General features: G+C 34.9%; 2 protein-coding genes across 2 annotated transcripts in view; one reads left to right on the top strand and one right to left on the bottom strand.

Annotated features, from left to right (window-relative positions):
• The window catches only part of LOC139814476 (uncharacterized), a 172,820-nt gene that overhangs the window by 130,328 nt on the left and 29,358 nt on the right, over positions 1-13,134 (top strand). The gene's annotated exons all lie outside the window — the stretch shown is intronic.
• On the bottom strand, positions 364-5,909 carry Csul (protein arginine N-methyltransferase 5). Its single transcript, XM_071780376.1, has 11 exons — positions 5,556-5,909; positions 5,331-5,449; positions 5,005-5,231; positions 4,585-4,764; positions 3,185-3,394; positions 2,880-3,088; positions 2,689-2,811; positions 2,203-2,378; positions 1,921-2,124; positions 1,669-1,850; positions 364-1,582 (listed from the first exon to the last, which is right to left on the bottom strand). Exons 1-11 carry the CDS (start codon positions 5,642-5,644, stop codon positions 1,430-1,432), a joined length of 1,872 nt encoding a protein of 623 aa, XP_071636477.1. The 5' UTR covers positions 5,645-5,909; the 3' UTR covers positions 364-1,429.

Raw genomic sequence — 13,134 nt, 5'->3', positions numbered from 1 at the left:
TTCTCTTTAAATTATTTCATTAGTTGTTTGTTATTAGAAGATAGTTTGTTATTTAGTATTCTCTGGTTTTATACACTAGAATTAAATGAGAACAGATAGACTTTCCATATTTTAAGTTTTAAGTTATAAGCGGTAATATTTTTTTCGTTTGTTGTCCTCCATGTTGATTTCATGAATTGTTAACAATATTATTATATCTGTGGATATTACATGCATCTTCTGTCTTATGTTTTACTGTATAATAAAGTAAGATAGCTTAGCTTACACACATAATTTGATATTATGTGTGTAGAATTATAGTATAGAATTATAATAATTTCTTTTATTAAATAAATCAGAGGGATTTATATAAAAAATTTGAAGTCATTTGTCAATAAGTAGAAATTTATTGTAAAGTGTACATATTTATATTCAGGATTATTGTTATATGGACAACATTTGGTTCAATATCAATCTTACAATATGTAGAATTTAGACGTTTTTCAAATCACGTGAGTTTAAGAAGACAGTAACAGTACGCTTCGAGAACATCTCGTAATACATGTTATCAAAATTCTACAATATCAATGACCTCATTGAATATCAGTGACCTCAGACATCAGCGTCATATTAAGATCTACAGTTACAGTACATAAAAAAACTATTTGCAATAAAGCAAATATTTATATATCGTATCTTTCACACGAATATACTTCTCTTTATTCTTTATCGTTTTACGCTGTCAATGACTATTACCTGATGCTAAATAAATATCGGATGATAAAAAATATACAATCCGAGTACTTTACAATACACTGAGATATAAGTATACTGGAGTGTGCACTGCCATACTACGCCCATGGACGAAAAATTATCAGAAAATAGATAATGTTTTGGGATCTCTGTTTTTCTCTGTTGTACAAGATGCATGTACGTATCCTGCAGTTGTCTGTCATACAAATTGTATGACAAAGACACCATGCTATATTACCTCTCTCTCTCTCGCCTCACATCAGCCAAGCCAATGCACACTCCAATATACTTATATACGCGTAAACTTGGTGCGAGACGCTACCGCGTCTTTTGATCTCAGGCGTATGTACATATAATACCACAAGTAAAACAAACGAATAAACATTTGTTTCAGAAACTTTTGTCGCGTCACTCACATATATACACATATGTAAATAAAAAAATTTATATTCTACATTATATCAAGTTCTATGTCAAATTGAATTCTAAATCTTGTTTACATTAATGCATCAAGCTTACAAATGTCAAATAAAATTAATGCAAAAATACGAAAAATATTCGGAGTAAATACTATCTATTCTTTAGAAAATTTAAGTATACTACCTATAATAATTGATACTTGATAACCTAATTATGATATTGCATACATTATCAGAAAGATCTTAAACAAACAAGGAATAAACACGGAATCGTTACATTATAATCCGATAATGGAAGAACGTCCAGTTGAATTATGGATTGAGACTGGGATGGGTTTGCTAAGACACCATTCGTACCACACTTTCTTAGAACCACATCTGCGCCAGAAATGAACCACTATTTCATCTTCTGCTTTCAATTGTATTGGTTCCTGTATCGATAAATATTTTTATCTTATCTCAAGATTTATATTTTACAAGTATACCTTAAAAAGAAAAAATTATTTTTATTATATACCTTAAGTGGAAAAAAGATTGGGAACCAACTAAACATATCTGGGCTATATGTGCTAGGCTCTATGCTTAATGTGATGTTTCCATATAAAACTGCTGTAAAATATCCTGAAAATCCATGTAATACGCAATTCTGTTCCACTTGGAAAGTTTTGGTTTCATATCTCGAATTGTCAGTAACAGCGTCTAAAAAGATACAAATGTGTAAGGAAATTAAAATAATTAAAATATAAATAATTGGATACTTTATACAAACCTGTATTCGGATGTTTGAATGTAAAAAGTGGTTTTGGATTTGCTATGTCGTATTTGTTTTGAAGATGTACTACATATGGAGTTTCAAAGTGAGTCATCGGATGTTTATCTTTATCTCTAAGTTGCCTTACTTCATTGTACAGTTTAGAGGATTGCATAGGAGCTATGTATGAAGTATATGATTGCGGTATGTTAATTCCGTCATCTAAAAATTTCAAATAAGTATTAAAAAAATGATTAATGCTATTCATATAATTTATGTAGTTTGGCATGTATTGCGAACCTCTTAAGAACTTGAGGACATTATCTAGACATTCAGGAGATAATTCGTTATCGCCAAAGGATCCGAGTAATTCAGACACAATAATATCAGCTTTTTCTGGGGGATTCCATTCTCTCATATCGCACGATACTACTGTAACTTTTTCTTTCCACATATCTCTCTGAAGGGCCTGTAAACTGTAAATATAGATGATGAAATTAATGAATATATAATTTATAATCATATAAAATGTAATATAATATTGGACAAAGAATGTCCCAATTTATTTTTTTCAAAAGAAATTCAAAAACAAGTTTTATATAAAATCAATATTTTATTAAATAAAAAATCGCTAATCTTTTTTCTCCCGACTACTTTTTGTTATTTTTGGCTTAATTTTTCTTCTCATTGATATAATTATATTACACTTAATAAAAATCATCCTATTAAAAAAATTAGATTTTTTATCCAATCCAATATAATTGTTATATTTTAAAATAATCTCACGTTATCACGGCATTAGGATTTTTCTCCACTGCATATATTTTTACTTCTCGATAGGCCATTTCTGCGGCATTCAGAGATGCGGTTACAAGCGGCCCTCTTCCAGCACCAACTACCATAATAACTCTAAAAATTTATAATTGTTATACGTATATTATTAATTACGTATATTACCTTATAATGATTCGACTTACATCGTCCTTTCCTCCTCTTCCATCTTGGATATTATTGCTTTAATAGCTTCGTATATAGCACTCTGATATTCTCGATACTTTACGGGATCCTTCTCAAATATTTCATAAGTTTGTGACTCCAGATTATCCATTAGAGGCTGTAATGGACATTGCAGATAATCCTCATATCCTCGAGCGAATCTTTCCACTGTTCCATCACTTTGGCATCCCTGAAAAAATAAAGACATTATTTCCTACATTCAACAAAGTTGTTATAAAGAAAGAATTCATCTTTTGATAATTTTATATCATCTCTTCAGTTTTACCTTCCACAGGTAATCAAGGTAGTTATGATAGTAGCTAATACTTTGGTAACGTGATGCGCCTGTTAAAATAAATTGTACTTCTAACACAGCAAATCTCTTTACTAATACTTGGTGTGCTTTACTTAGTACCGGATATCCTTTTTTATTTGTTAGAAATAACGTTGTCGGCAAAATCAAACATCTCACTGGTTCTCCGAGCCATCTATCAATCTTATAAATTAAAACTCAAATTGTAAGTTTATACACATCACATTCATATTGCACAATTTTAACCGTAGAACATCACACTGATTGTGAGTGTAACACACTCACATTTGTTATTAAAATTCCCGCCGTTTCTATACATATAGTGAAAGTTAAGGAATCGAAGTGGTAAAGTAAGGTAAATAAACTTTTGTTCCCCCTCTATGACTCTCCATGCTGCGCAGCCTCATCTGCCGTTTAATAGATGTATGACATGCCATTAAGGCTCCTGAGTACTCGCCGCGATCGTGTTAGTTCGTGACGTAGCGTGTCAGAAGCGAGAAATGACACGTTAAGAATTCTTGTGTGCCATTTCCAAATAAAAAGCTATTATATTTGCATAAAATAATACTTCAGATCATTTCAGCACACTTCAAAAATACTCTGAGGTCTATCCTTTTCCCTTGACAGTTAATAAACATTCGTAAAATAAATGTAACACAAAACTTCTCAGCGTGTTATTTCTCGCCTCTGACATCATGATCTCACATGACCGTGGCGAAAGCCCAGGAGCCTTAAAAACAATATTGAATGTGCTATACCTATGTGTGGTGTAAGTGCTTTAGTGTCATAGTCAACTTTTGTCACGTCAAAACAATATATTTTTTAAAGAAATCATTATTTCTTATTTCTTTTTGAAAAATTACATCCTTTACCTTCAACAAATGACTAGTCTTTTTACACAATACAGCGTTAAAAAAAAAGTAATTTTTGGAACCAAATAGCGCTTTTTGTGAGTCAGAAAAATTTCTATTCGGGCTTTTTCCGAAATTAATTTTTGTCTTTAAATGTTAATCGCAATTATGACACAGACGCGTTTCTGACATTCTGCTGTTTAAATTTAAAAAAACCTAGAAACATGTTTAAAAATATCGACTTTTCAAAAAGTTATTAATAATTGAAAGTACACTGGGTATCGTACACCCAGTGTGATAAAATCGGGACTCGTAGGAAGTGTGGTATTCTATAGTTAAATTATAAACTTATCTTTAATGGCTCCTGCACACAGGACGTGGCAAAGCGGTGACAAATTATTGTCTTGCTTTTCCGGAAGTAATATATATTGTATAATTGACTGATTATAAAACGGTGATTGGTCACCGCTTTGCCGTTTTGCCGCATTGTCCCGCGTCCTGTGTACAGGAGCCATAAGTTACCTCTTCCTCTTCAGGCAGGTCATGACTGACAATTAACGCAATTCCTAATCTTTTATTGTAATCACATATTACTCTAAAGACATTCCACCATTCCCATGGATTTTCTTCTACTGGGCAATCCTCTGTTCTGTAAGAATAGGTTTGCCTAATTGGATTCTCCATAGGAACTTGTATCCATACCTATAATCAACAGAATGTTTTGATAATCTCAAACCCATATCTCATCCTACAGTTTATAAATAAAAAATTAATAATTCTATATTGATAAACATATTTAGTTTTTAAATGTAAATGACATTCCTATCCTAAAATATTCATTTTTAACAGTATAAGTATTAAGTATATTTTTTACTGTTTGTCAAGCATCTCTTAATTTATAAAAATTAATACTAAAAATTATAATTGTATTGTATGTGTTACCTGGAAGGTACAGTTATCTTTGTTTACTTTATCAGAAATAATCCTGGCAAGATTCATATTTTTATCTACCCCACATCTTAATTTAAAAGTCACTCCTGACAAACCAAAGTGGCTAGCTAAGCATAATTCCTGATTTAAGGTTTCTTCACTATTTTTTCTGACGACTGGATCAATCGAGTCAACATTGATAAGTGGCGAAAACTTCCCAATTATTAAATTATTCCAATCTACAAAATAATATTATAGATTTATCTTAAACTAACTTATTTATTTCAAGTATTGATATAATTAATTCAAATATATACATGTTTATACTTAATTTATACCTGAACTGGATAAAATTAAGTCAGGCCTAGTAAATGGTCCTGGACGATTTTTGGCAGGTCCAGAGATAAATTCTCTTTTAAATAAAGGATGAACCAAGGGGACGCAAACAAAATCATATCTGAAATATAAATAAAAGCACAAATAGCGTGTGCAGATTGCGTTAAATATAAATACATATACCAAAAGCATAATAATTAAATATATATAAATTAGTAACAGCTTACTTTGAGTCATTTGCATAAATTAAACAATCACTTAGATTTACCGCACAGCAAAAATCCAACCCGCAAGAAACTGGTCGCTGATTTGTCATTGTAATAGATATAAATAAATTAGGTACTTTTCTGAAATATTTCCGGACGAATTATGCGATAACTGTGATTTCAATTCCTTTCGTACATCATAATTAAATGGTATTTATTTAGAATACGGGACTGAACGCGAATATAGATGAAATTATGTTCAATCGACACGTTTTTATACAAAATGAAAGAATCTGGCAGTTACGCGGCGGTTTGCCTCGCGAGATATTAAATCGTTACAGTTGACGACTATTCAGGTTAGAAAATCTGATATATCGACGAAATGCAGCGATACGAGCATGCGCTTTGGACACTTGCGCAACGCGCATGCGTAAAGCGCGCCAAAAAAACTTCTTTTAGGGTGCGGTCACATGGACTGATATTTTCCGCGTAAAGGCCTTCACACATAAAATGTCGTAAGGACGTAAAACGTAGGCGTAAGAAAATCGATCAATCCCAATCAAGTATTTCCCCCTACTGTGGTTACGGACAGCACAATATTTGATTGGGATTGGTCGATTTTCTTACGCTTACGTTTTACGTTCTTACGCGATTTTATGTGTGAAGGCCTTAAAGGCCTAGGCTACATCTATCGTAATGTTCACCGTGCGTTTACGACGACTTCATTGCTTACGACCACGATCAAAGCGTTACGATAGATGTACCCTAAAGGCCTTCACACACGAATCGACGGAAGACGTAAGACGTAAATCGTAAGAAAATCCACCAATCAGAGTCGACTATTCGACTATTTACGTCTTACGTCTTTCGTCGATTCGTGTGTCCGGGGCTTAAGGTAAAAGCACATAAAATTGCAGGAGCCATGAGCAGAATGCAGAAGCCATATGCGCATGCGCATTGCGCTGTGGTCTGTAGAGCTCTACAGATACCATAGCGCATGCGCATATGGCTTCTGCAATTTTATGTGCTTCCACCTTTAAGGGTGCTGTCCCATGGACATCGAAATTATCGGAAAACGGAATCGGAAAGGTGAGATGGTGGGGAGCTAACAAATCAGAATGATTCCGTTGCGTGTTTTTACATCGGGGTTCCCCATGGCGATCATTTTTCGGAACGGAATTCATGCATGTGCGTAATAATTCAAATATCTGGCAGTCACTGGCGGTTAAAGAGTGTTGTGATAAGTTACTGTTATACTGTTTTTAACAAATATTGAATACTACTAATACTACTAATAACCATATTGTATATGTATGTTAGGCTAGAAATGTATGCTAGACCATCAATATATAAACATTATAACCTAATATAACATAACTTAGCATACGTATCTCATAATTACAATACTTACAGCAGATGACATCATATTCCCCTTTTTCCGATCAAAATAACTATATAAATACAACTTATCACCACTCTTTAACCACCAGTGACCGCCAGATATTTGAATTACGTACATGCACATGCACATGCATGAATTCCGTTCCGAAAAATGATCGCCATGGGGAACCCAGATGTGAAGACACGCAACGGAATCATTCTGATTGGTTAGCTCCCCACCATCCCACCTTTCCGATTCCGTTTTCCGATAATTCCGACGTCCATGGGACAGCACCCTAAAGGTGGAAGCACATAAAATTGCAAGAGCCATGAGCATGAATGCAGAAGCCATATGCGCATGCGCTATGGTGTCTGCATACTGCTATGGCTTCTGAATTTTCAATCTACATACACTATGCTTATGTATTTTTATGTAGATTGAAAATTCAGAAGCCATAGGCAGTATGCAGACACCATACCGCATGCGCATATGGCTTCTGCATTCGTGCTTATGGCTCCTGCAATTTTATGTGCTTCCACCTTAAAGCGGGGAGCACACACTTCTGCATAACGCATAATGCGTAAGCATAAGAAAATTGATTGGTCTATTTTCTTATGCACATGTGTATGGACCAATCAATTTTCTTATGCTTACGCAATATGCGTTGTGCAGAAGTGTGTGTTCCCCGCTTAACAGTAAGCTGTTGACTAAAGGCTGATTTATAAAGGCCGTAACCGTTGATTTAAGCCGTAATCTTTAAGAAATTGACCAATTACAGTCGAATGTGAGAAGAATAATCGACTATAATTGGTCAATTTCTTAAAGATTACATCTTAAATCAACGGTTACGGCCTCTATAAATCAGCCTTAAAGGCCATCGCACACAAAATTGCATAGGTTGCATAAGCATAGCATAAGATCGCTGGACCAATGAGCATCTTATGTAAATTAATATGGCGACTCTATGCTGGATGCTCATTGGTTTAGCGGTCTTATGCTACGTTTATGCTAAGCTATGCATTTTGTGTGCGATGGACTTAAAGCAGGGCACACACACTTTTCGCAGAACAGTAAGGTTTCGACCAATCGCGTTGCTCAATTCTTACTTCTACGGTTACAGACGGCCGAATCGAGCCGTCAGTAAGGTTTCGATTGGTCGAAACCTTATTGTTACGTTCTATGAAAAGTGTGTGTGCCCTGCTTAAAGGCCGTGGCACATAGAAAAACTTAAGCAGTAAAACTCAAGCAGTAAGCAAATCAGCCAATCACAGTCAAGAACTTAAGGCACGGCCCTAAGCGGTAGCGAATCCATACTGTTGATTTCTTACTGCTTAAGTCTATGTGCCAAGGCCCTAATAGGATTTTTACAATTCAAGAATAATCGACTGTGGTTGGTCAATAGCTTACTGCTCACGTCTTACTGCATACTTTTACGGCTATTGTAGACGAGCCATTAGGGTGCGGTCCCATGGACTGATATTTTCCGCGTAACGCGTATCGCGTAACCAATCAGAAACGTTCCGCGTTTTCTGTTACGCTTGTTTTAAAAAGTTGCGTATTACGCGAGTTTGCGGCTTGCGCGACTTTTGTGGCTGCGTTCGGGAAGCGCGCTATTAGCGCTATTGCATCATTCTATCTTTATCGCTCATCAGGTGTAAAACAAGGATAGAATAAGCAAATAGCGCTAATAGGCTTGTTCGCGTTGCTTGAAATCCCCAAACATTTTTGCACTTAAAATGAGATAAATATATATTCGGCCGTTGGAGAGAGAGAAAGCGAAGATGCTGAGTGCAAAAAGTGCAAGCAACGCGAACAGACCCAATAGCACGCTCCCCGAATCCAGCCTGTGTGGTACTCAGCGGTAGAGGCGACATGGAGGCACCTGTAAGTTCTTCTTTAGATATTATTATTCTTTGGTTTAGAGTTTACTACAAAAATATGTAAACAACTGTTTTATTTTCTCTCTTATATTTTTCTTTATTTATTTCTATATTTATTTGTTCTATGTTGGTTTTCTTATTTTGTTTGATGTGTGTTATAGGTTATATTATTCGGTTCTTAATTTGTTAACATAATTATCTTTGTTTACAGCAAATTAAATGTGGATATTGTAGTTGGCTCATGGGCACATCAATGCCAAAATATATTACAACATGAATGTTTTAAAGAATACGATGAAAATAAGTACAAGCATTGACGAAAATAATGTAGCTACTATTGATATACACTTCTTACATGTATCAATTTGTATGTACATATATTATATAAAATGCAGAATTATAATCAAACTTTTTTTACAGTGAACAGATTAGACGAAGATGAACTATAGGCCACCGTTATACGATCATCGTTTAAATGTTAAAGAAAGATCTAATTTTTTATCATTATAAAAATACAATTCTTTTAAGAGTTTTACTTGCTCCATATCGTTCTCACTTTTTGTTTGTAAAAATTGGATAAACCCGGATACTTCCGTTTTACTATTTTGTTTCGCTCATTTTCTTTGCACAGTAAGAAAAGAGTAACTAATTTTTTTAATTTTATGATTGACATTCTATAATCTTTTTTATTTATTGTTTGCTTTTGTAGAGCAATAATAGCTATATTAACTCCGAATTCATTTTAGGTTACGCTTTATTCACTGTCAGTCAGGTTATGGAACATTTAAATATATTTGTATGCATTTACGTGATATTCTGATTTCATCGTTCACATGGACACAAAATTTGCGTAATAAATACTCCGCGTAACCAATCAACTGCGACATTTAGTAATGTTTTAACAGAATAGAAAAATATCATTGGTTAAATGCGATACGCTGCTGCCGTTTTATGTACCATGTGCATTAAGGACATTCAATTCCGCGTAACAGAAAACGCGGAACGTCTCTGATTGGTTACGCAAAACGCGTTACGCGGAAAATATCAGTCCATATGACCGCAGCCTTACAATGAGGTTCCTCACTAACTTTTGCTCCCGCACAGGGGAGCCACTGTGCCTAGTAGCTAACGGCGCAAATTTCAAAGCAGCGAAAGGATAAAAAAGAATTGTGATAATAATGAGTGGCGAAAAATACGCAAAGTGGTCTGTGGAAAAATTAAAAAAAGAGCTCCGTTTTCGGGGAGCAAAAGTAACGGGAAAAAAGAAGGATTTACAAGATCGGTAAAATAGATCGTCAATATAGGTTATTATATCTAATATACTCTTTACCCAGCGAACCAAATTGTAACAGAGTTATTTCAGTTAATGAATGCGAATAAACATTATCGATTGACATACAGTCATAATATTTTTATTACAATACTGATTTTTCCCATATGTTAACAATTGGTGTTTGAAACTCGCGCGGAATACTACCAATTTTGATATGGTGCTGCACTCTATGCTAACTTTCACTGAGGAACCTCATGGCATACTCAGTCCAGCAGTTATGCTGGGTCTACAATGCGAGTCGCAAAGTCGTGAGTCGCAAGAATTGAGCAATCACAGTCGATTATTCTTCTCAAATTCAACTGTGATTGGTCAATTCTTGCGACTCACGACTTTGCGACTTGCATTGTAGACCCAGCATTAAACAATAATCCGTGGCTTGCGGTTCAAGACATCAATACGTGTTTATACGGAAAATGTTCTGGGATAAGAATTTTACGGATCATAAACGAATGATTATTGTTAAGAAGTAAACCTAACCTATATAGGTTAGTGGCGCGCTTTACGCATGCGCAAGCGTCTAAAGCGCATGCTCGTATCGCTGCATTTCGTCGATATGTCAAATTTTCTAACCTAAATTGTAGTCAACTGTAATGCTAGGTCTACAATGCGAGTCGTAAAGTCGTGAGTCGTAAGAATTGACCAATTACAGTCGATTATTCTCTTCAAATTCGATTGTGATTAGTCAATTCTTACGACTCACGACTTTACGACTCGCATTGTAGACCTAGCATAAGTGCCCGTCTACAATATGTGTTTTAAGCCCTAAGCCCTAAGAAATTGACCAATCAAATACTACGTTTACGCGAGCGTTAAGCCCCTTGCACAATGCCAGACAACAGGCAATAGGAACAGGAAATAACCAAAAAATCATTAATTACAACCTAAAAAGTTTGAATGCTATGATTGGTTGGCAACAGGCAATAGGCACAAAATTTCCAACGTGACGGAAACTCTGTGTCTATTGCCTGTGTCACTGTTTATTCTGCATTTATACATGATTTCTGATTTCTATTCCCTGTTCCTATTGCCTGTTGCCTGGCATTGTGCAAGGGGCTTTACTTCTGTAGTAACTTACGGTAATTTACTCGTTTACGCGGATTAAATTATCGTAAGTTACTACAAAATCCCGTTTACGCGAAGGAAAATCCCGTTTACGCGAAGGAATTATCGTAAGTTACTACAGAAGTAACGCTCGCGTAAACGTAGTAACAGTCAATTATTCTCCTCAAATTCAACTGTGATTGAACAATTTCTTAAGGCTTAGGGCTTAAAACACCTATTGTAGATGGGCACTAACAATTAATATCTCGCTTCGCGAGGCAGATCGCCGCGTTTATCTGCCAGATTCTTTTATTTCGTGCAAAAATGCGTCGATTGAACATAATTTCATCTATATTCGCGTTCAAGCTCGTATTCTAAATAAATACCTAATAGTCAATATCATCAGAAATACTGGCATTTAAGGGCCAAAGCACATAAAGGCCTTCACACATAAAATCGCGGAAGAACGTAAAACGTAAGCGTAAGAAACCCGACCAATCCCAATCAAGTATTGTGCTGTCCGTAACCCCAGTAGAAAAAAATACTCGATTGGAATTGATCGATTTTCTTACGCTTACGTTTTACGTCCTTACGGCATTTTATGTGTAAAGGCCTTAACATGGCGTAGCGATATACGACGGTCGTAGTCCCCGACGACAGATCAGGATACGCCAAAGCTTGTGCGTTACTTACGTCCACGACGTCCACGACTACGTACTGTCATATGTGCTTTGGCCCTTACTTAATAACATTTGTGCTTTTATACGTACCGGCGATTCAATACTAATGGAGCGATTTATAGTAAATAAAATTACACGTGCACGTGTATAGAGTTATGTTTTACACTACGTTTATGACATAGACTTAGGAAGAGATAGACGGAACGTAAGCCTGCAGGGATTAAGGCCGGTACGTATTCATAGTCGGTTCTTATAAGACCATCTTAAGGTGATCCTAAACCCGTGATCCTAACCGGTTTTTTTCAGTTTTTTTCTTAGCACTAATCTTTTAATTGGCTTTATAGAAATGCAAAATTCTTGTCTAGAATTAAAGTACGCATCAAAATCTAGTAGGTCATGGTGGTCAAATTTATATGTGGTGGTCGTCACGTATAACAAAAAATATTAATTTTTTTTGTTTTTGATATAAATTCGACCACCATGACCTAGATTTTGATGCGTACTTTAATTCTAGACAAGAATTTTGTATTTCTATAAAGCCAATTAAAAGATTAGTACTAAGAAAAAAAACCGGTTAGGATCACGGCTTTAGGATCACCTTAAGTACAATCTTAAGATGTCATTAACCAATCACAGAGCCGTATTAGCATCTTAAGATATTACTTAAGACGGTCTTGAAATAAGATGATTATGAATACCGGCCTAAGGCTCTATAAATGTGAGTATACTCGTCCGCCATTTTTCTTCCAACCGCATTTAAAAGATTATGTTTTCGTAAACATCAATACGCTTTTCGGTGTCGTGATTAATCCAAAAATTTAACTAAATATCGATTCTGTTACACTCAAAATAAGTGTTAATTGATTCTTAATTGATTAGACGTGTGTTCTTAAACGCGCGACAATAGAATTCGTTTTATAAGTGTCATATTTTTCGTAAATCAACACATCGTGTCTCCGTTTCATTGCGCATATTTAGAGCAGCAATTTTAAGGGCCGAAGGTATGTTATTTAAATAATATTTATCACAAAAAAATTGTCTTCATATTGCAGTTTTGTCATATTTTCACATATTTGTGTTTTTAGATTAAGTTTTGGCTGTTTGTAAAATGTTAACTGAGGACAATAAAAAAAATCCAAGTCGCATCCTGAGCCAAATGTAGAGGTAATTGTTGCATAAATTCCTAATTTTTTCTTTCGTTTATTAATTAAATATCGTATTCGGCCAACAAGCTTTCAATTTTTTGATCTGTGTAATACTCTTGAAGTTTATGCCTGTTCTAGAC

Source organism: Temnothorax longispinosus, chromosome 6 (genome assembly GCF_030848805.1).
Source record: "Temnothorax longispinosus isolate EJ_2023e chromosome 6, Tlon_JGU_v1, whole genome shotgun sequence".
In the NCBI taxonomy this organism is placed as follows: Eukaryota; Metazoa; Arthropoda; class Insecta; order Hymenoptera; family Formicidae; genus Temnothorax; species Temnothorax longispinosus.
This window is presented reverse-complemented; position numbering and strand designations above follow the sequence as displayed.